Genomic DNA, 24,456 nt, shown 5'->3' with positions numbered 1-24,456 from the left:
TGGGGGGAAACTCTCCGGTTTCCAGGTGAAACGCCGGGATTTGCGCACGGCTTTTACGCACAAGCGGACTCTTGGAGAGAGTTATGGATCTCCGGGGGAAACTGGGAATCTGAGCTCTCCGAGTCCGAAAAACTGGACTTGACAGGACGCCGATTTGCTCCTGCCACCACTTCTGTCTGATTTATCTCATCTGCTTAGATCCAGGTGCTCGCCATGTTCCAGCACAGCAATAAGAAATGTTTCACCATAGAGTCTCTGGTTGGGAAGGAGGCGAACAGCAGCGGCGGCTCAGGGGATGAGCCCATCCGGCCGACGGCGCTCAGGTTCCCGGACTCCCTGCACCCCGCCGGGCCCTTCGGCTCCTGCTTCCAGGGCAGCGGGAGGACTCTGTACTCCGGGCCGGACATGGTGCTGCAGGAGCCGGGCACGCACACGCAGAGCCCCGCCGCCCTGCCGCTGCACCCGCTGCAGATTCCGCCGCAGAGCTTCTTCAGCCCGCAGCACCGGGAGGCGCTCAGCTTTTACCCGTGGGTGCTCCGCAACAGATACCTGGGCCACCGCTTCCAAGGTGAGCCGGGTGCGTGTGTGCGTGCGAGCGTGCGTGTGTGTCCGGGTTAATGTACAGAAATACACATTATCCCTTTATCTGTTGTCTTATTCTGTTATTCTCAACGTGTTTTGCAATTAGCCCACTGCTTGTTAGGCTATATTTTATAGTCTACTTGGCCTATAATTTAAATCTTTATTATTATCGTTATTATTAGTATTATTGTTGTTTTTATTCCTAATTAATTAATACTGCAGGGCTGTAATGCAGGTGCTACAACTAAAATTTAACTAGTAATAATAACAACAATAATATTCTAACAATAATAATAGTTTTAATTGTACTAATTGTTGTGCTAAGTGGTTGTTGTTACTGGTTGTGATTTCTGTAACTTTATAATGATAATGCTATTGCAGCAGCAGAATATAAGCTTCATTTTTAAAATCATGAATATGCACAAAAGCGTGTAAAATGTGAACTTTTCCGTGCATGAACATGAAGGCTTTATCCGCGGCACAGGCTGCAGGACTCAACTGTCTCCTCTCAGCGAGTCCAGCAGCTCAGCGGCGGCACAAGCAGCCAGCAGCGAGGGGGTCAAAGGTCACAGCAGACACTCGTAGCTGCCAGGATATTAATAACTCTACAGGGAGACGATTCATTTTCCCTCAATCTAACAGTTAATTCATCATCAGTATGGGTTTGTTTTTTTGTGGCTATTTGTCACATTTTTTCCTCAGTATTCCCGGTTTGTCCTGCTCGTGTTTTAATGTTCCGCTCGGCTGCTGCAGCCGCAATCATTCAAATTTCATCTGATCTAATCTAAAAGACATTAGCTGTTTTCCTCCTTCTGCCTTTAACTGCCTACAACTTAAAACATGAAGGATTTTTTTTTTTTTTTAATTCCCATGAGCCTCCCGATGACAGAAATACACAGATCATAATGCCCTTGCACCATAAAGGCTTTATTTAAACCAATTTCATTACACTAGTTAATTCTGATGCAACACATTCAAATGGAGGGAGCCCTATCACTTTTATAATATTTCTATAATATTCATATTAAGTAATAAGTAGTAAATAAGTATTTAAGATGATTTATAGACCTGCTGTACCTGTTTTACACAGTGGAGTGATTTTATTTCGCTTTTTGGTGTTTTTATTTTCTATGGTATCTTTATAATATTCGTATAATATTCAAGTATCATAGGTATTTATAATGTGTCAGTGCGGTTGTGGCGGTCTTGTGATATTTTATGGTCTCTCCTGTGGCTTTGATGGAATATCCCTATGTAATATACAGTAATTTTGAATAATATTATACATAGTTTAACAATTTGGTGTGATATTTGTGTATCATGCTGACATTTAGGTGTATTTCGTGAACAGGAGTTTCTCTTTTTTGGCATTTTCAGTGCTTTGTTTTAAATTTACAGCTTTTATGTAAATTAATATTACTGTTAATGAATGATTTTCGATGTAAAGACAGAGGTTAAAGCCGTGAAAATCTCCTGGAGCAGCTGGCGTTTCTCTTTTTTTCCTGTGTTTTCCGGGCCGTGTGCAGCTCATTATTTGAAAGACTGAGGAGAATTTTCACACAAGCCCTCTGTAGGAATGACGATAAAATAATAATAATAATAATGAAAGAAGAAGTAAAAGAAAAAATTAACTTGATGACAAAGGTTCTCGGATTGCATAATTAAGTAAAAAGATTTATAGCCCAAATGAAAAGGAGAGAGTGTTTTGGAGACGAGCTGCTTTGCCTTGTGCGTCTGTGTTCAGGATAATTTATCTAATTTATTATTTCAAATCATTCTTTACAATTTGGCACTAACCCGTTTTACTATAATCAAAATGAAGTTGGAATATTTTCTTTAAAAAAAAAAAAAAAAAAGAGGCAACACAATCCTGAGGGGAGTGAGAAATCCCTGGTGGGGAGGAGAAAAAAATCACATCACGTCGCCAAAGGAAATAAATAAAACAACAGCAAAAAAAAAAAAAAAAGCGAATCAATTTTCTTATTCTCTCTGTTTATTTCGTTTTTACTAAAGACATTTTTGTGGAAGACAGTGAGCACTGTTCATGATTATTAACCAGCCGTCACCAGTCACGGCAATGGAAATGGACTTTTCTTTTTCAATTTACACGTCATAATTATCAGCTGCAGCCCAGCATCACCTAATTACCATTTTCCATCGTGTTGTCATAATTAAAAATAATCATTATGGAAAAGAGCGGGGCAATAGGCCTGTAAGTAGGTCGTGTTTTCACTCAAAAATACATAATTATACCTCTTAAAGATATTTTAATAAAATATAAACATTGTCATAGCAGGAGAAGTGATTTAAGCTCGGGTTTAAAACACGGGAATTCATACAAGAGGCAGAAATAAAGAAATCAGACGCAAAAATGATCATCAGTCTGAGAGAAAAATATTTATGTTCCCGCATGTTGTCGCATAACAAGCGGAATTTTATTAAATCCACCAGTTTACTTGGTTTACAATACTGAAGTACATTTAGATTTGTACTTTTGTGGAAATAAATGATTGCAGAGCCCAACAGCTGAAAGACTCACTTCACTGCAGCGGATAGAAACCGAGGCAAAAAGGACGGACCTTTTATTAATTTTCTGCAAATGTCATATCTGAAATCATTCACTCTGGAGGCTGTTTGGAGGGCAGAGTTTATTTTTATTAACCCCCACCACACACACACACACACACACACACACACACACACACACACACACACACACTGCTCTTCACTTTCTGTCGCTTTGCTTTTAATTTTAAAAGGTGTGAGCTGCTGATCAGACGCTTCACACCAGCGGAGTTCACAGCACAAACCAAACACAGCAGCTCCCAGCGAGCCACCGCTACACCCCATAATAACCCCAGTGTATTGTTAGTTTATCACTGCGATATTCCCATTATATTCCTACAGCTAAGACATGCCCATCAAAAATGAATTTACAATCATCTTATAATCTTTTATGCCAATGATATCACTGTAATATTCCTATAATATTCTTATAGCTAAGATATGCCAATTTATTATGGGCTTTTATTATTTTATGCCAATTTCCTTGTTCAATGACATCACTGCAATGTTCCTATAATATTCCTAGTTAAAAATTTATCATCTATGCCTGCCAATAATGAGTTTATATTCTTTTATAATAATGTCTATGTCCAGTGATATCTCTGTAATATTCCTGTAATATTCCTACAGATATTTATAGTACGTCTCTGATAGTAAATAATAGCGCTCCAGGGACTTTATAGGACTATATTGTATTTTTTTTTTTTTTTTATAGCCTTTGGTATTAGGATATGCTGTGATGATATTATTATGATTAATCATTACATCACTGGTGACACCAAAGCCAGGTTGTTGGGCTCTGCAGCGCCAGTTCATCATTTCAACAGTTTTCTGTTTTCAGGACAGGAAAGTGAGCAGCAGTTTTTTCCCCCCCTCGTCATTTCTCTCATTTCATGACCTTTTAGCTGCTGTGACCTCTGACCTTTGACCTCCTGCCTGTTGCTAGTTCATACTGTTGCTGATTTAAATAATGGGATTGAAGTTTATTCTGCCGGTGACCTCATTACAGCCTAATTCTCTTCAGGTGACACACTAAGATAAATAAATAAAAAAATAAAATAAATAAATAATAAAAAAAAAAGCAGCATCGCGTCCAGTTTAACATCCAGATGCAATACTTGTTATTTCTAAAAGTTTATGCTCACAGTCACATTTCACCCATTTTATCAAGGTGTAATTCCATTGCTAAGGGACATTTATTATATTATTATCATTTAAATTTTACATTTTCATTTTATTTCCGGCTTTATTTCGACAGGGGCAAATTAATAAATTGTCATTATTAGTAGTAGTAGTAGTACTAGTAGTAGTAGCAGTAGTAGCAGTAGTAGTAATTTTATTAGCAATAATAATAATAATAATAATAACAATAATAATAATAAACAATATTTGTATAGAGACATCAACTTCATTTTAACACCAGAAGTTGGACACTTGGACGCTTTTATATTTACCATATTATACACCAGCTCAGCCCGCTGACATTTATATAGTAAAAAAATAATAATAATGTGGTTCTGGACCCCAAATGGGCCACACGGCTGCATCAGATGGTCCCAACAGGATCTACTGGAAACCAGAACATAAAAACTGGCTAAACAGGCGCCATGTTGGTCCAAGGTAAAGCTGTCTGTCAGGTAGTCATTGCCTCCCCTCCACCCCTTCCCAGCACACACACACACACACACACACACACACACAGATGGCAGATTAGAGGCTGTTGTTGGGTGTCGCTGCTGTAAAAACACTCACACAGAAACTGATAGGAGCTTCTGAAGGACAAAACACAGGCTGATCCTCTCCTCTCCATTCATCAGTTATTTTTCCATACCTGCTTATTTCTGTTTAGGGTCCCGTTTCCCAGCATGCACTGAGACTGGGGGACGGGGGAACTCCCGGGTCCAGGACTCGGTGTTCCCTGGAGGATTTTTTTTTCTTGTCAAAGTGGGGAAGCCTTTCAAACAGAATTTAGACCGATTAAATTATTTTTTATCTGTAATGTGGTAATTGATGACTTCCCAGAGATCACCTGTCCATCACACCGTGTGGGCGGGACTTGGGCGTCCTGTTGATTAACAACCCGGTTCTTCTTCTTCTTCTGTTTATTACAAACAAAGTGGAAATGCATCACTTCCTGTGCGGCAGGAAAGAGCCGCCAGGCACCGAGAGATTAGAACAACAAAAAACGTCATAAAAAAGTTTTATATTCTGGATACAGGCTGCAATCAAAGTCACTGATATAAAGAGTGAAAACTGACATTAACATGAGGATGTGGATCACTGAGCTGCACTCAAACAGGCGCTGGTTGTTCACAAGACAGTGAGCGAAACAGGGACGAACCTCCATCATATTAAAAGGACAAGAAATCACGAGCCAACATCTTATTTTTATATAAGTGAATATAAGTGATATTTTTGTTTTTGTGCCTTGCCTTGCGACCCGTTCCCATGAGATTATAAGACACCAAATGCACAGTTAATCTACAAATCATTACAGTCATGTCCAGTGAGGTGATAGCTGCCAGGGAAACACAGAAAAAAAGGAAACATTTAAACATTTAAATCACTCAGGCCAAGATAGATCATGTAAATGTTCACAAATCCCTTCAGCGACGGCAAAAACCTCGTATTCAAACAGCCATTTAGGTTCATCTGCGTCACTCAACCACATCAGATCTGGGCTTGGACACTTATTGAATAATTTGAAACACAAATCAAGATATGAAAGGTCAATAAAACACATTCAAGGTGCAGGGGAAAGATCCAGGCTCCAAGTTGGACGCATAAGAATCTCTGTCTTCTAGATAATGAAGCACAAATATATGTTTCAAATGGTTTTTGAATATAGTTGCAATACACTGGCAAGCCGACGGCGATAGGTTTACTTCTACTTTTTGACGTGTTCCTCGTTAAAGATGTAGATTTAACTGGGAGATTCATTTCTATAATGCTGTTATGGATGAATGAATATTTATTTTCCCTTTTATTTATGACCAGCCTCTCACAGCGCTGCCTCTATAAGTTTAATTTCACTTCACTTATCTTTAGGTTTCACTGTTTTGTCTGTTTCTCATCCTACTGATTGTAAAACTGATTGTTCTGAAAAATGCTGTATAAAGATTATTAGGAGTCATAGCTTAAGTTATGCTTGCTGACAATGTGTTTACACTTTTTTAATGGTGGGGTTTGCAGCCGTTTGCGTGCTGCGTTTTGTGTTTTTCCTCCCGTCAGACACACAGGCGGCTGGATGTATTAACTTTCCTCTGGCATATTTCTAGTGCGTCCAAGCAGCACAACATAAACACCGTAAAACAGAGTAATTTTACCTGCTGCCATACAGGTGAAACCATATCACACACACACACACTCACACACACATACACACACACACTCCATTAGACGAGTTCATCTCTCCTGACTGTCTGCCGGTCCTCTGGACAGGAAGAGGGACAGACCGTCCATTCAGCCTCGTCTGACTCTCCTTTCACAGCCGCACATTTTTATTCATTAGCTGGAAGTGGCTGACAGCCGGCGGTGGGTGGGGGTGTCACCTGCGTACCTGGATATCTCCTGTTTCTGTGTTTATATGTCTGCTGAGGTGAGACAGACAGACAGACAGACGGACAGACAGGTGAAGACGCTCCGGCCAGAGAGTTGACCGGTAGTTTGTGTTCACGTTAATGGATCTCAAACCTCGGGGGTTTTACAGGATTAATCAAAAACAAGGAGCATCCCAGTCAAATTCCACTGTTTTTCTCTTTTATGAGGATTTATTGAGCTTAGCAGTGAATAAAAAGGCTGAATAAAAGCTTGGCAGCTGCGTCACAAACGTGCTGCCATCCAGGTTCGGCTTCATCAGGGGGGAATCTGAGGAAACTGTGTGTTTGTTAATAAAAATAGAGCGTAAATGTGAAAGGTGGAGCAGCTTGTTGTGGTGTGTCAGTAACGGTCTCAGTGAGGGTGAACAGTGTGATCAGGTAGGTTTGTTTCCAAATGTCCCCTGATTTGATGCCTTGACCCCCCGGCTGGAAAACGACCAGACTGTTAGTTAAGATCCATAAATCCAAAATATGTATTTCAAATCCACATGATCCACTGTGTACATACGACAGCTTCAGAGCTGCTGGAAGGTTTGTTTTTTCACTTTGACGGAGCCAGGCTAACGACTCCCATAGACTTCAGGTCTTTATGCTAAGCTAACAGGCAAATGCTACCCATAGGAACTGAACCAGTGGACGTCCAGAGGTGAACATGGTGCCCAACATCTGGTCTCAGTCTTAGTGAGCCGTAAAAAGGGGATTTTGCCTCCAAAATGTTGGAATATTCCTTTAACGATAAAGCTGCAGGTGGATAAGGAGGATTATCGGGATTGTTCTGTGTCATTGTCGTACTTTCATAATTCTAATGAATTGAAATTTCTGAACTAGCTGACAGCTTCTACTTGATTTCAGTGGTTTGCCGAGGCCACGCCCACTTACATAAACAACAACAACAACAACAACAAAACACCCCGACAGGAGCAAAGAGTCAGTTTTATTTATTTGGGACTGAGTGAAGGTGGCAGGTAATTCAAAAATCTGATATATTTTGTTGGTAGAAATTGTATTTAAACCTGCTGCTACCATTAAATAAAATAAAGTAGAAGGCATTTTGATATAAAAAAAAAAAAAAAAAAAAAAAAACAGGATTTTTTTGTTTGTTGTTGTTGTTTGTTGTTGTTTGTTAATTGTTAAATATGTGGATTTGATTGGATTTAAATTAGCTATCAAGGTGAAAAAGTAATTCTTAATTTTATTGCAAAATTAATGTGTATTAGTGCTAATGTTCCTCTGCTGAGCCGGTATGATAGGACACTACACACACACACACACACATACACACACACACACACACACACACACAGATAGATATTAACTCACACATATCACTTCTCCTCCTCTTTCCTTTTTTCCCGCGTTATTTCCCACCATCCAATCCCTCCCCTCCCCCCGACACACACACACACACACACACACACACACACACACACACACACACACACACACACACACACACTCACTCACACACACACTGACAGGACTGGGCTTGTTTTCGGTGCCAGGGGAGCGCTGGGGAGATTCAGCCTGAGGTGCCATCTGCCCCAGCAACCCCCCCACCCCACCCCACCCCTGCAACACACACACACACACACACACACACACACACAGAGGCACACAGGGCTGGAGGAGGCCCTGTCTTAGTCAACCCCCCCGGAGACTCCTCGTCCTCCTCCTCCTCCTCCTCCTCCTCCTCCTCACCTGTCAGCTCTCCTGTTGTGAGAGAGTAAGACGTCAAAAGCTTGGAGGATTTCCTGGCTTCTCCCTCGGGCTGTTTGCTTTGCTCCGCTAAATAATTTCCACAAAACCCAAATGTCACATCCAGCGATAAATTAGGAGAAAAATTATCTTTCATTTTGTTTTGGTTCGTCTTCTCCTCCCCGTGTGTCAGGTGCCGCACTAACGAGGTTCCCATGGCTTTTCTTTCTCTCGGGGCGTTCGCTTTGCTTTGGTGAATGGATTTCTCACCGCCTGGATGGGGCGTTTAGGGGACAATCTGAAAACACGGCGCTTGTTTGTTTGTTCGCTTAAACTTATTGAGGAAAAAAAAAAAAAGTTTGTGTGTCTAACTTGCTGGAACCGATTTGTAATTAATCCTAAACTTTGCATATTCAGCGGCGGCTGAAATCTTAGCGAGAATGTGGCTGATCATTTTGATTTACAAGACGCGGCGCTGACACGGCTCCACGATTTGTGATGCCAAGCGGGGGAAATCAGAGCCAACACAAACGGCTCACATGTCCTCCGTGTAATTACCAGCGAGAGGCTGCCGTTTCCTCCCAGTCAGCAGTTCATATTTACAGTAAATCTGATCTGAGCATGAACACAGCATTCAGCAGAGGCCTGCAGAGGCCCAGTCGTCTGTTTCCTTACATCCTGCGTGCATGAGGATACGAGGTGAATCCAGAAAAATATGGCCCCCGTTTCAACTGATCCGCTCCTGCAGCTTCATCTCAGCCAAAAGCCTTCACACTCCTCCTCCTTCTCCTCCTCTTTCTGATCTCTTCCACTCCTCTCTCTCTCTCTCTCTTGCTGTTTCTCTGGCCTGCAGATGTTGGAGCTGCCAGCTTTGAACCGTCAGTTTGAAAGGTTGTACTCCTTTAATTTGAGCTCACACATCCTTTTTTAAATTCTAAGGTTTTATCACCTCCATATCTTTGATTGCAATGAATTATTTCATGATATTTGAGGGTCAGACGGGTCGGTGGTGCAGGACGGTGATGGGACGTCTGTTTCTTTGGTTTATCTGTTTCACACTGAGAATCTCTCCTCGTTCAATTTTGCTTCCCAGTTTGTCCTAATGGTGAAGCTCCTTCTTCTTTATCTCCTCCTCTTCCTCCTCTCTAACCTGCAGAGAGGCTTTCCAGGGGCTTCATATACCTCCCACCCTTATTTTTCTGATTGGCAAGCACTCATTGAGGCAGAGTAAAGGCGGGTCTTCTCAGAGTCCAGTTGGCCATGTTGGAGGTCCTCGGCTCTGTGAACAGCTGACGTGAGGTGACAGAGATGCTTCAAGACAATTTAGAAAATTAAAAAAAAAAAAAGTAAAAGATTTACACGTAACTCTTATTTTTTGATTTAGAGAATTTACCACTTGAAAAGAATTTAAGTGATAACTTTGGACATTTTCCTATAATAAATGTGTGTTTTGTTAGTTTTTGTAGCCAACAGCTCCGCCACAGCAGTGATCCAATCTATTTACAGCCAAAAAAAAAAAAATTCCATCGTCTATTCTAAACTCTGGGTGTCTGGTCGCTCTTTCCTTTTTATGTATTTGCTGTTTTGTTTGGAATAAACATAGAAGAGGAGCTGTGTAGTTAGCATGAGTAGCGACAGCCAGCGTGGCTGAACAGACAAAGAAAAGAGAAACTCTAAACTCCACAGGAGCTCCAAGCCCCGCCCTCACTGTTTGATTGACAGGTGATCTCTGGGGACGGGTGGTGCAGAAGCTCCACGGCGAGGAGCGCCTAGCAACAAAGACGAAAATAAAATCAAATAAAAACAAGGATGTTACAGATTAGCTCGTTAAGTTTTTTCCTGTCGTCAGAGTGACAGGCGGACGGCCGGGCTCGTCCTGCAGCCTCGCATGCGGCTCACATCCTCTGACAGCCTTCAAGAGGCGGCTTTCATCAGCGCCGGCCTCCACTCCGGCCCGGCCTATTTACATTCTTCAGCCTCCTCCAGCGCGCTCGCCGCTCGCCTCCTTTGTTTTGGCTCTGTGATGTTCAAAGGCCTTTCAGCACGCCAGCTGAAGGAGTTTGTCAATGACAAGACCTGCGACACCAAATATGCACTTCTCTCCCTGCAGGCGGTGGGAAGCCGCTGCCTTTCCATGTCACACTGAAACCGACTCGCAGAAATTGCAGAAATAGATTTGTAAATAGTTTTGTAGGTGTAGGTGAAGCCCACCATGGCTATAAAAAGTTCATTTTGTGCTGCAGATTTATCAAGAATACGTTTCTGTGAGAGCTGAGGCCTTAAATCTATAATACTGAGACTTTTTTTAATCAGTTCAGTAATGTTACTAGACAGTGTAAAATTACATTAACAGAAAACTAGTTTTTAAAATCTTACATTGCAAGGGGTAATTCAGAGTTCAAATCTCATTTTTCTTCCAACAAGGTCAAAAATCTGCCGGCGGGGTGAGATAATCCCACTTTCAGATGAGATAATCCCACTTGTTTCCAATGCTAATCAACTTGTCTCCAGAATTTTCTTGAATCAAGTCTCATTTTCTTGCTCCTAGTAGCTGATCTGCCTTATTCTGCCTCATTTCAACATATTTGTTCTTGCTCCCATAAAAAAATCTTGAAAGAAATGAAACTGCATTGGAAACCAGTGGGATTATCTCATGCTACTGACAGATTTTTTTTCACTCTGAAAAAACAGCAAGATTTTAAAACTGAATATCAGACCAAATGATTTGACATGACGTTGAATTTTTTTTTGCAGAGCACCCTCATTACAACGTTACATAACAGCAGAACCTGCTGCATGGCGGGGCTGAGCCGGGCCTCCTCGGTGCATGCCGTATTTTGGGTTGCAGGGTGTTTGTGCTGCAGCGGTGGCGGCGGCTCTGTGCAGCGTGGGGCTCCTGTGGCTGTTCCCACACTGCACGTCAGAGTGCACTCTTCAACCTGAAGAGGCTTCAAATGGGAACTGTGAGCCTCTTACTCGATGTTTCTGTTCAGTATCAAGCCAGACCTGCAGGCTGGCCGAGGCTTCACCTTCAGCTCGTGCAAAATAAGATGAAAAACTAAACTTTCACAATGCATGCAGTTTTTCCCCCCAGCTCCTGCTGCAGTTGTTGCTTCCTGCAGTCGGAGGAGAAACATGCCTCGCAGCGCTTTGTGTCACATTATCAAAATCTGCACAGGCAAGAAAATATGGACTCCACCTCGCTCTGTTGTTGTTGTGCAGGCTGTTTTCTGCTGCAGCCTGCCATCAGCCTGTAAACACTGCAGGCATGCCATTACCTGGCTCCAATGAGCGAGTCGCAGGTTAAAAGGGGTTAAGTACAGCAGAAAGGCTCTTTCAAACTCTCAAACTACAAATTGGGAAAATTGAAAACCAGAGTTCACACTTTGGAGGCAGCTGTCAGGCTCAATGTAAAGGAACATGCAGGCTTTTTGGCTAATGAGCTCTTTTATCAAATTACAAGATTCACGGCGGTTTGACTTGAGTGGCGGCGTGCTGCAGGCTGAGGCTCGGGCCCGCCGTGTGTGTGTGTGTGTGTGTGTGTGTGTGTGTGTGTGTGTGTCTAGTTAGCAGAAGCTTAGCATGTTCTCCAAGCGTTTATGCGCTGCAGAGGTGAAACGGCAGCCAGTCTCCTCAGTGAGTTGAAGTGGGTATTAACGCTGCAAAACCTGCATCATAACAAGTGATTTAGTCTCATATTCAGAGTTCAAATCTTGTTTTTCTTCAAACCAGGTAAAAAATCTGCCAATGGGATGAGATAATCCCATTTGCTTCCAATGCAGTGTCACTTGTCTCAGGATTTTTTTCTGTGAACAAGTATAGATTTGACACCAGAGATCAGCAGCATTGTGTTTTACCGACCCAAATAAACCTAATCTAGTGAAACGCTCCAAACGTGCCGCTTTAGGCTGTGTAATGTGAACCTACATATTTACTTGATTTATTTATTTTGCACCACAATAATCTCAACTTTAACTTTTGTCAATTCAGTGTGAAAATCATGTTTTTTCTGCCAGTGGGGTAAAATAATCCCACTTGTTTCCACTGCAGCTCACTTGTTTCATTTTTTTTTCTGCGAACAAGAATAAATGTGTTGCAACAAGGCAGAATAAAGCAGATCAGCCACTAGGAGCAAGAAAATTCTGGAGACGAGTTGATTAGCGTTGGAAACAAGTGGGATTATCTTATCCCACTGGCAGATTTTTTTACTTTGTGTGAAGAAAAGCAAAATTTGAACACTGAGGTTGGGATTAAGTGACCTGTAAAGAGTTTTTCTCGCAGCTGCTGTAAGAAAAAATATAGGCTATGTATATTCTGTGGCTGCTGAGCAGTCTATGGGCTCGCTGCCTTGCTCAAGGGCACTTTGATGGCACAAACGCACTTTGCTTACGACCCCCCCGCCCGTACAGTATCTCATGCCGGGTGATTTGACATTCAACAGAAGTCGACCGTTGCATTTGCAAGTCCGGCTCACATCTGTCTCTGAGTCGGCCTGTGATCTCCATCAGTCACGGCTCTAAAGTCAGATTTTGCATATGAATATTACTGGATATTAGCGAACGCTGTATGAAGCCGGGAGCGTGCATCAGCCGTCTGCACGCCAACAATTGTTTGACGCTTTCCTCGAACCCACAACTCAACCGGCTTTGCGTACACGTGTCGGCGGTCGCCGTCTCCTTTCAGCCGAGCTGAGTCGTTTCCCCGCAGCGGTTGGGAATAATTCCTACGCGTATTTGCTTATGTAAAATATTTAGCAAGTTTCCGTGGGATTTCAATAAACGGTCAAAATAATAATGCTAACAATAAAGGCGCATCCCAGATGCTGTATGCGTGCACGTATGTGGCTTTGAGGAAGTCGAGCACACAAAGCCGACGAAAAACGAATCATCTGCTTCGCCATTGTCTCGCCTCGGAAAAATCAGTTGTGTATTTACTGGGATTTGCCTAATTGTGGATCAGTTTCCCTGCCAAAACAAATGGATTTTTGCATATTTTCAACTTACAAAACAGTGTGATGTAACACTGAGTGCGGTTTCACTGCAGTCAGGCGCGGCAGGCCTCCTGTCAGACTGACAATACCAATATTTTACAGTTTCCCTTTAAGGCATTCAGCTCTGACGCTAAATATTTCCCAGGAGGTGATTCATTGTAGGCATCAAAGTGACACAGAAACACGAAAATGTTGAAATTCCCAGGGAAAATGTTGAGTTTCAGGTTCAACATAAGATGTAATTCCAGCTTTCATGATGGTCCAGCTGCTGTTTTCTGTGCTGACTCGCTGTTTGTAGTCATTTTATTTTCTTCACCGAGTCTCGTCACGAAGTCGCGTCAGCGCCCCCCGAGCGCGGAGGATTTATGTGGCACTGATTTGCCTACAACACTGCAATTCTGCTCTATTCACTGTAAATGACGCCGTAAATTCAAATGTGATCATAAAATCTTTTGGAGGAGAAGGTGAAGGCAGAACTGCTGTCACTGAACTGATCTGGAGCACAAAGTTAAAGTCAGAATGATGAATGACCTCTTCAGCGTCTTTGCTCATTCATATCCACAGGTACGCCTGTGCAGCAATACACTGTAAAAAAAAAAAAAAAAAAAAAAAAAAAAAAAAAAGTCAATTTTAAGTCATTTAGTCTTGTATTCAGTGTTAATATCTTGAAACAAGGTAAAAAAAAAAAAAAAAAAAAAAGGTTTTAATGCAGTTTCACTTGTTTTACATTAAATCTGTTGAAACGAGGCAGAATTAGGCAGATCAGTCACTAGGATCAAGAAAATGAACCTTGATTCAAGAAAATTCTGTAAACAAGTTGATTTTTTTTTTTTTTACCTTGTTTGAAGAAAAACAAGATTTGTACACTAAAATGAGATTAAATTTCCCTTTATTGCCTTTTTTCCTGGAATTTGACACCATCCAGTAACATTACTGAACTCAACTTTGATTAAAAGAAAGTGTTAGTATTGTAGACTTTAAACCAAAACTCTCACAGAAATATATTAACTATATTTGCAGGACAAAAAATGTGCAAAAGGTCATTTTGAGCATCAAATACAAACGCAGCAACAGAAACATTCTTGCAGATTTTTTTTAACTGTTTGAAGAACAAGATTTCTTAAAGACTGAATCAGATTTAATGACTTGTTAAGATTTTTTGAGGTTTTATTTTATTTTATTTTATTTTATTTTTTTGCAGTGTAAATTCAAAAACAAAACAGTCCAAATTGCACTTCCTTGTTAATTTAAACACACCCGACTGTAAAGTGTGAGTCTCTCCAGTTTCATTCACTGAACCGATGCAGAGTCACACTGAAGTTCAACACCAAGCATCCAAACTTCCATCCAAACCTTCACCCCACTTTTCGATTTTCGACCTGGCAGAAAAGAGAAGCACCTGATTTAACGGTTCGGCGTCTGAGTTTCCATGCGGGGGTGAAACGCCTGCTGTGATGAGGCATCACTTAACACCTCACACGGCAGATTTCTCTCTTTCTCGTCGCTGCTGTAATTACTTTGGCTTTGACTGCTGGCAAAATTACCCGTCAACTTTAAGTTTTTTCGCTTTTGCATTCCAGTGGTTTGCAGTCATGAACGCCGGCCCGGGCGAGAGCCACATCTGCCTCTGAGGGGCCGACGCTTCATGTGGGAATTGATTAGTTCATTAAATACTGCAGTAATTAATTTGAAATTCCATTGGTTGTATTTACGGTTAGAGTAATAGAGGCCAGGCCGGGATCCTTTCACAGTTTTAGGCATTTAGCTCGGGTGGGGTTATTTTCTCACCAGGGGGAAATTTTGTTTTGCATCCAGTGTTCACATAAAAACACAGAATACAAAAGGACAACAGCAAAACAATAAATACAATACCCGGCGCAAAGCGGCAACAAGTGTCTTTTCTAGTTTCCAGGCGTCTCAGTTCTCATTTTCTCGCCCTCCTTCTTACCTGGAAGATCCTCCATTATAACGGCAACCCACCAAGGTGTGACACACCTGGCTGTTAAAGGGAACGGGAGACGGCGCTCTGATTGGTTTACTGCATGAAAACACAGCCAGGATTAATGAAGTGACTCAGTACACGCCTATGAATCATGATCCTGGTGCAACATCCTTTTTTTTTTTGCCATTAAAATAGTAAAAGTGGACGTCACCTGCAGCGTGCTCTGCAGACCAGGAGCTCAGATCATTAAAGAGCCTGTGGAGTCTTTAGTTGTACAAGCAGGTTCCCTCTGGAGTGGAAGGTCCTGACAGATCAGTATAACATTAGTTAGGGATAAATGTCCAAAGGCTCGGCCCGACCCGTTTAACCAGACCTCCAAATGTATTCCTGTTGGACACCAGATCCCAGATCAGTGAGGAGGTCAGGATTTAAGGAGAGCGGCTGAAAGCGGAGCTGCCGATCATTGTAGATGATCGTATGTTTTATTTTTTATTTATTTTTTTTATTTTTCATCATGGTTTTTAACGCTGAGGCTGTAGTCGAGGACATGTGGTGCGTCGAGCTCTTCTGTCACACTCCTCCTGACCAATCACAGCCTGTGAGAGCCTAACGTGCATCATATGACCACGACTACAGTTCAGGCGAGGAAGCAGCAGAGGATCTCACCACAGATCAGCGGTGACAAAACAGAGCGACAAGCAAAGATGGAAAAAAAAAAAAAAAAACAGAATGGTATATATGATAATCATGATAATCCTGATTATTCATGGGCGGTTTGTCTTCAGACTGCAGCTGAACCCAAAGAAAAGAAGTAAAGATATTTTCTTATTTGAATTTAATACATCAGGAAACAAAGTGAGTGAACACAAGACTTTCTAGCCGCTCTGATTTTCATTTAAAAAAAAAAAAAAATGAAAAAAAAAATGAAAAGTGAAAAATTAAAGGTGAAGATCAGATGAAGTGAGGAGGAGTATGATGATGAGTCCACATGGTTCTCAGGCTGATGAACTGATAAATTACGTGCATTTTGAGTCTAAAATCAAACGTGCAAATTTGCATACAGCGCGCCTTTAAAATATCTATCAAGCTGCAAAAGTGCAATAAAAGTCAGATTCCCTCCAACAGACAAATAGAATTAATTTAGTAGAATAATCAGAGTGAACGGTAATGATAATGATGATTTTATGTTTTATGGTGTAGGTTTCAAAGCGCTGGTGTGTGTGTGAAGCAGAGCCGGATCGTGTTTCTGGTCGTATGAATCATAAACGCTGCAGCTCTGCGGTTCACCACAAGATCCCATCGCAAATATCTGCCTCACAACAGAGCTGTTTGATCAGATTAGCCAAACATCCCAGAGCACACACACACACACGCACACGCACGCACGCACGCACGCGCGCACGCACGCACGCACGCACGCACACACACACACACGCACACACACACACACTTCTTTTTGTATGTTGTTTGCCTTCAGTTTGTCTCTGTCTTCATTCAAATGTATTTCTGTCAATGGCCTTACCCTGTCTTAATGTGTGTGTGTGTGTGTGTGTGTGTGTGTGTGTGTGTGTGTGTGTGTCTAAGTGGGTGTGTCTTCTGTAACAACTATATTACTGTAAGTGTGTGTGTGTGTCTGCGTCATGAGTGTGTGTGCAGACGCATGTCTGTAGGAATGTTTTGTGCGTGCATGTGTGTGTGAGTGTGTGTGAGTGTGTGTGTGTCATTGTGTGCATGTATTTCCAAGTCATCATTACATTGTGCATGCATTCCTCTGTCACACTTGTTTTGTGTGTGTGTGTGTGTGTGTGAGAGAGAGAGAGAGTGAGTGTGTGTGAGTGAGTGAGAGTGTATGTGTGTGTGTGTGTGTGTGTGTGTGTGTGTGTGTGTGTGTGTGTGTAATTACACCTTTCTAGTGAAGCTCGTCTTTCACCAGTTATGGAGTTGTCAAGTTGCACAACAAACTCCTGTTTCCTAACATGGTGATGATGTCATCTCATGTCACTGCCATCTCACAGCATGACAGATGATGATGATGATGATGATGATGATGATCATCATCATCATCATCATCATCTTCATTCTGCGTGCAGAGCCCGTGTCCTGCTGTGCTGACTGGAGGTCAGAAATGCCAGTCAGAGTCGACTTTCTCTCTCTTTCTCTAATATTTTAATATTTTAAATATTTTTTACAGTGCGGCACACTGCAAAAAAAAAAAAAAAAAAAAAAAAAGCATCTTAACAAATAATAAGTTTCTTACAACATGTGTAAAAAACTTGTTTCCAGTGCAGCTTCACTTGTTTCAGTCTAAATGTGTTGAAAGGAGGCAGATCAGCCTCAAGGAGCAAGAAAACAACTCTTGATTATCTTTGTAAACATCAATAAATAATCATTTTGAGAAGGAATGAGAGAAGACTGTCGGTTAAAGTTTGTCATGGCGGCTCCATATGACAGTGATGAGAGTGTGACGGTACACAGGAGCACTAACACCCCACGTACAGCGCGTACATTAACTTACAAATTATTAACAAAAACACTCCTGAGTGTGTTTTCTCCGCCTCTGGAGCCTCTGCTTCACCGAACGCAGGGAACGCAGGGAACGCAGCGAACGCAGCAAACGCAGCAAACGCAGCCCGTCGGGTGAAACGTGCTCAGGTCAGGTCACTTCAGGTTAGATCAGGTCAGGCTGGTCGTAAAAGTAGAAGCCACTGAATCATCAAGAGAACCAGCAATCATCATTTTTACATGATGATTGCCCATTTCTCTCTCTCCGTGCGTGTGTGTGTGTGTGTGTGTGCGTGCGTGTGTGTGTGTCATCGCCGGCTCTGGGTTGCAGCAGATCTCGGTGCTGCTTGAGACAGACGACAGTAACACTCAGCGTTTCCTCCACATGTCAGAGCAGATGAACTGAAGATGTTCACGGCCCTAAAATCAGCTGTTTCCAAAAAAAATCCAAAAAATCAAATCAAACCTCGGCGCATGTCTGCCGGTTTTGTGTTTTCGTCTGACTCTTACAAAAGATCTCTCCCTTTACCTGTCCTAGTTTGTGAGCCGCTGTAGCTCCAGTGCCTTGCTCTGAGGCTCCTCAGCAGTAACTGAAGCAAACCCTGCTTTGTGTCCCTGTATGGTGCAGTTTTTTTTTTTTTTTTTTTTTTTTTTGGGCAGGTGTGAACACAATGTGCAGGTGTGGCCCCAAACCACCGGTCCAGGCCGCCTGTGAGAGGCCGGGCAGTGTCACAGTTACACCCAGCTGCAGGACGCGAGCCAAAGAGGCTTCAGTTATTATTATCATTAGTGCTATTGTTATCATAATTATTGTTATTTTTACGGGTTGTAGTGGCTTGTCTTCCATGGTCACAGTGGTTGCAGCGTCATCTTTGGTAAAAATAGATCAGCAGTCGGAGTCTTAAAGAGCCGCACCAGTGACTGTGAATTTTTTGCCTGTCAGCAACCCATTTATCAAATCCTGCAGGGGAACTAAATCAAATCAAATCAAATCAAATCAAATCGCCCGATCGCGGCACAATGCACACACAATGAAAACAGTAAAAGACAGGCATAAATCCAAAGTTACTGCACATGGAAAATCAAAATGTGAGTTTTTGGTTGAAGCAGCCGCCTTATAATGTTCTGTCCTTAACATTCAGAAATGTTTTCCTGGGGACTATTTTCCCTGGCGGAGGAGGAGGGAGCGCTTCACTCTCCTCTCCCACAGTTTGAAAAAGTCCTGAAAACACAACAGTGCTGCTGCTTTTAGGAAAACTCATGTGGAGGGCTTTATTCAGGTGAGGGAGTGAAGAAAGTGATGTGGTGAAGCTCCATGTTCCTCCTTTTGAGCTCCATGTGTTTTGGAAAGCGGCTCCTTCCCTCCCTTCCCTTCCTCTCAGGTGGGCCGGCGCTCTAACCTGCCGTGTCTCCCCCAGGTGAGGACAGCAGCCCGGAGAACCTGCTGCTGCACGGCCCGTTCTCCAGGAAGCCCAAGCGGATCCGGACGGCGTTCTCGCCCTCGCAGCTCCTCCGGCTGGAACGGGCCTTCGAGAAAAACCACTACGTCGTCGGAGCCGAGAGGAAGCAGCTGGCCAGCGGGCTCTGCCTGACCGAGACGCAGGTAAGGCATGATGGGAAAACGGGGAGAGGGAGGGGCTTCTTGATGATCAGCTGAGGTCCTCCTGGGATCCACGAGACAGAAGTGACAAAACTGGACAGACTGTGACAAATGACCAAAAAATAACGAAGAAAATAAGAATTTAAACTATGAACACCAAGAATAGAGAGGGATTTAATTAATGAATGGATGAATGGATGAATGGATGGATGGAAGACTGGATAACTAAATAGTTCAGTGACTGAAAGCGTGGATAGGCGTGTGAATGGATGCAAGACTGAGAGGATATGATCACTGGATAAATGGATGAATCAGCTGGAGAATGAATGAATGAATGAATGAATGAATGAATGAACTCTCCAGGAAAAATGCAAAAAATAACGGAGACAATCCTAATATTCTAGAAAGAAAGATCTCATCATATACATATACAGGCTTTTACCCACAGCCTCTTAAACCATGAGAGCTTTACAGCACATTGCTACACAGAAAAGGACTGAATGGGAATTGAACCCCAAACCCTGGCAGTGTTAGTGCCTTGCTCTGTTGCTGAAATAGCCTGAATGAGCTGGTGTTGCTGCTGTGAGGGGCTTCATATTTAAGCTTCCTCCAAGAGCCGTTTTTTTAATTTGTAAGGACGGAGGATTTAAAGAGGAGAGCGTCAGACAAACTCGTCCTCACCTCTCCGCTCGTCTGTCTGGGTTTTTCCTCCCAACAGTTTATGTTAGGATAAAGACAGGGCTCATTAGCTCAGCCAAAAGCTAACTTCACGCTATATTTAAGCTCTGGCTCGGGTCCAGAGCTCTGGAATAGCGAGGGATCGGCGGGGAAGTGAGTCGACGCTTAGTCAGCCGCTAGACGCCCCCTCCGCCGGCACCGCGGCTCCGCAGAAACCTGGTTTCCCAAGGATGATTGACACTGTTTGTCATCTGGTCGCCACGGCGATGTGGGCCCCGACAGCGGGCGGATGACGTGATCGCTCTGCAAATTATTTACGAGCTCATTTCACAACCGTGGCCAAAGAAATGGAGAGATCCATCAATCAGTTTGGAGTCACAGCAATCAGCAGGTGTTAATCAGAGCGAGTTGAGGTGCTTTTGCAATCACAAGGGGGATAAATAATGGAGCGGATCCCATTCCAAAACTGTTCATATCCAATTTGAATGTTCGCTCATGTTCGTCGCTTTAAAAAGGAGACCGCACAGACGACTGGCTCCTCTCAAGTGTTCAGGGGAACGAAAAAACTCGACACTGAGGACACTGAACGCACCGAAATGTGGACTCTGCACTTTTTTTTTTTTTGGTCACTTTTTTTGTTTGGTGCATCTGATGAGCCTTTTCTGTCAGTGTGTGAATCTTTTTCTCCTCTGCACAACACACCATGTGTAATACCACTCCCAAAAAAAAAAAAAAAAAAAAACTGAGAATTCATGGATTTCCAGGAATTTGGGCTCCAGGGGACAATTATTGTTTTTTTTTTTATCCATAACAATGAAACCAAAGGAGACAGAGATGTGATTCCAGATTGTGATTGGACCCTTTTAGATATAGAAATAAATTCAGTTCCTAAAATCTGCGGGACGGGGCTGATGTGTTCAGGTGTAACAGCAAGTAGGAGGATTTTTCAGGCGTCTCCGAGCGCCTTTAAGACTTCCTTTACAAGACCGCTGGCTCACTGCTCAGTTTATTGATATATATCGAGTCGACATCTGCCTTTTTTTTTAATATGTTTGAATGTGTTTGAATCTGCACAAACATTTCGTTAAAACAGATTTACCATCGTAGCTGCTTTTCTTGTTTTTTTGTGCATTAATCTTCAAATTTAAAGATGTGGTAGCTGCACTTGAAAAAAAAAAAAAATCAAAATCTGTATCAGCCTTAAAAGAATTATATTGCTTGTGCCCTACTCAAGAGGCTTTTCTCCACACTGTCATTTTGTACATAAAGATCTCAAACAGCTTATAACGTCACATCTATTGAATGTCAAGTTTTATATCTTTGTGCAGATAGATCGGCAGATAGATCGTTTTTGTTGTTTGTTTTTCGCTGATTACTGTGCCATTACCACTTGCCCAATTCACCACATGAAAGATGAAACCGACAGATTTGTCAGTGTGACATCCTGATCGTAATTACACAGCGTCCCATCAGAAAGCTGAGCTGATTCCTCGGGTCGGTTTTAAAGCTCCGCTGCACTCTAAGTGTCACCCCAGGCCCTTGGCAAGGCTCCGCTTGGCAGCTTTAAAGAGACGCACTCGAGCGCTGTATCGTGTTCATCTCGATCCTGTCGTACATGTGAAGCCGAGTACATACATTATGTCAATCCTCTCTGACAGATTGTGCAACCGGCTTCACGTCAGCCGATTAATTTGCAGCAGCAGCAGCAGCGGCGGCGGCGGTGGTGGTGGTGCAGCTGAGACTTGTTTTAGCAGCGCTGCGTGTCAGCTGGATGTTTTATAGTGCAGCGTTTTATTGGCCCGAGTGTTTAAAAATCATTGTAAAGATCTAAAACGAGTCAGAAATTAAAGCAAAACTGCACACGCTCCCAACATGTAGCACTAAGAGCTGTAAGTACTGCTGGTAGTATTAGCTGTAGTAGTAGTAGTAGTAGTGGTAGTAGTAGTAGTAGGACTGGTAACAGTAGTAATAGTTGATAATGTTGCAGTAGAAGAAATAAAAGTAGTAGTAGTAATGGTAGGAATAGTAGCAACTGCAGTAGTAGTAGTAATACTAGTAGTAGCAGATGGAATAAAGGTAGTAAAAGCAGCAGTATCAATAGCAGTAGTGGTGGCAGTTGTAGTAGTAGTAGTACCAATAGTAGTAATGGTTATAGCAAATGTAGAAATAGTAATGGTAGTAGCAATAGTAGTAGTAGTAGAAGGATTAGTAGCAGCAGTAATAGTAGTAGTAGTATTAGTAATAGTAGTGGCAATAGTAATAGTACTAGTAGCAGTAGAAGAAGGAGTAGTAGCAGTAATGGTTGCGGTAGAAGTAGTAGTGGCAATAGCAGTAGTGGTAGTAGTAGTAGCAGCAGCAGCAGCAGCAGTAGTAGTAGTAGTGGTAGTAGCAGTAGTGGTAGTAGTAGTAGTAGTAGTAGTACTAGTAGTAGTACTAGAAGGAGTAGTTGTATTAGCAGTAATAGTGGCAGTAGAGGTGGTAGTAGTAGAAGTAGTTATAGTAGCAGTGGTAGTAGTACTAGCAAAAAAGAAAGCAGTAGTTGTATTAGTAGTAGTAGTAGTAGTAGCAATAGTAGTAGTAGTAGAAGGATTAGTAGCAGCAGTAATAGTAGTAGTAGTAGTAGTAATAGTAGTAATAGTTATAGCAGTAGTAGTACTAGTAGTAGAGGTAGTAGTACTGTAGTAATAGTAAAACTGATAGTAGTAATGACAGTAGCAGTAATTGTAGTAGCAGCAGTACTAGTAGTACTAGCAGTGGTAATATTAAAGTAATACTGACTAGAACTTCCTTCCTGGGATCGGTAGTGTGTGTTCTTATCTTCCTGTTGGTGCTGTCTCCTGACGCCGCGTGTTCTCCGTGTTCTCCGTGTTCTGCAGGTGAAGGTCTGGTTCCAGAACCGCAGAACCAAACACAAGCGGCAGAAGCTGGAGGAGGAGTCGCCCGAAGCCCAGCAGAAGAGGAAGGGCAGCCAGCACGTCAACCGCTGGAGGGTGGCCACGCAGCAGGGCAGCCCCGACCACATCGACGTCCTGTCCGAGGACTAGACTGTGCACCGCCGCCCACACGCACACACACACACACACACACACACACACACACACACACACGCTGCCATCCGTCCATACACACAGACACACAGTGAACACATGCAGGAGTGCAGTATCAGTTAAAGTGACCAATCAAATCAAAGACCCCAGGCTGGCTGTGAGGCTGCGTTCAGGCGACGCCTTTTGCACGTTTAAAAAAACAAAAAAACCAAAACAAACATGAGCTGTGTCTGCTGGGAATCACAGGCTAATCCTCACTAACCTGTCAGGCAGGCACCGCACGACGTACATCAACTTTAAGATGCACCATCGGTCTCTAATTATTTTTTACCTTGCCAACTGTGGAACTTGATTTTTTTTTTTTTTTTTTTTTTTTTTGAGAATAGTGTGTAACAGTCAAGTAAAAATAAGATGGTGTTTAATTAAAAAAAAAAAAAAAAAATCTTAGGCCTGCATGAAAAGCATTAATTTAGTTTGCAGCTGCTTAATTTTGCAATTGGACTTCATGATTCTGGCGCTGAAAGTTAGGGGTCAGAAAATATGAAATATCCATATTGAGATCAAAAATTCCTATGAGTGCATCCCGAGAGGCAGTTTTGCCAGTGTCAAATGCGAGGTACATTGCAGCTCATATACTGCATGCTCTACTAGTGGATTAACCCCACAAACTCTGACTTTACCATTAAATTTTCAGTAAAAGAATAAGTTTTTCAAGTTCTTTCAGGGACTCCATAGAAAACAATGAGAAGTCGTGCACTGAAACACGCGCAAAAGGCATCGCCTGAACACAGCCTGTCCCACTGCAGCTGCTGCAGAGGAAAATAACCTGAACAAATGTGATAAAAAGTCGCTCTAACTGGGTCAAAATGGTAATAAACTCTGTTATTGTGATAGATTTCCCCCTTATTTTAAAGAGCCCTTCAGTCTGATGCTGTAAAAACTGAAGCATATCTGCCCTCTATAATTTAAGAATTACCTTCTCTAATAGCAGGGATTGTCCAATTTATTACGCAATACACACATTTATTATTTTTTTGAACCCGTTTAGCGTGACATTTTATGATACAGGAGATTTATCACATTATCAGGCAGTTATTACATCGTCAAATGCCATAGAGAATTATGGAGAGGAGAAAGATGTACACGCACATACACACACACACACACACCCCAACACACACCCTGACACACACCCTCACTTACAACACATTGACGACTTCCCGAAGACTGATTGATGGCACTGAGGACATCAGCGC

At 42.4% G+C, this 24,456-nt stretch overlaps 1 protein-coding gene across 1 annotated transcript; it reads left to right on the top strand.

Annotated features, from left to right (window-relative positions):
• Window positions 1-212: 212 nt before the first annotated feature.
• On the top strand, window positions 213-23,208 carry emx3 (empty spiracles homeobox 3). The gene is made up of 3 exons (XM_030062261.1): window positions 213-568; window positions 19,294-19,478; window positions 23,030-23,208. Exons 1-3 carry the CDS (start codon window positions 214-216, stop codon window positions 23,195-23,197), a joined length of 708 nt encoding a protein of 235 aa, XP_029918121.1. The 5' UTR covers window position 213; the 3' UTR covers window positions 23,198-23,208.
• Window positions 23,209-24,456: the final 1,248 nt, after the last annotated feature.

This window comes from Myripristis murdjan, chromosome 10 (assembly GCF_902150065.1).
Source record: "Myripristis murdjan chromosome 10, fMyrMur1.1, whole genome shotgun sequence".
NCBI lineage: Eukaryota > Metazoa > Chordata > Actinopteri > Holocentriformes > Holocentridae > Myripristis > Myripristis murdjan.
Note: the sequence above shows the minus strand (reverse complement) of the source record. Positions and strands in the feature narration are given on the sequence as shown.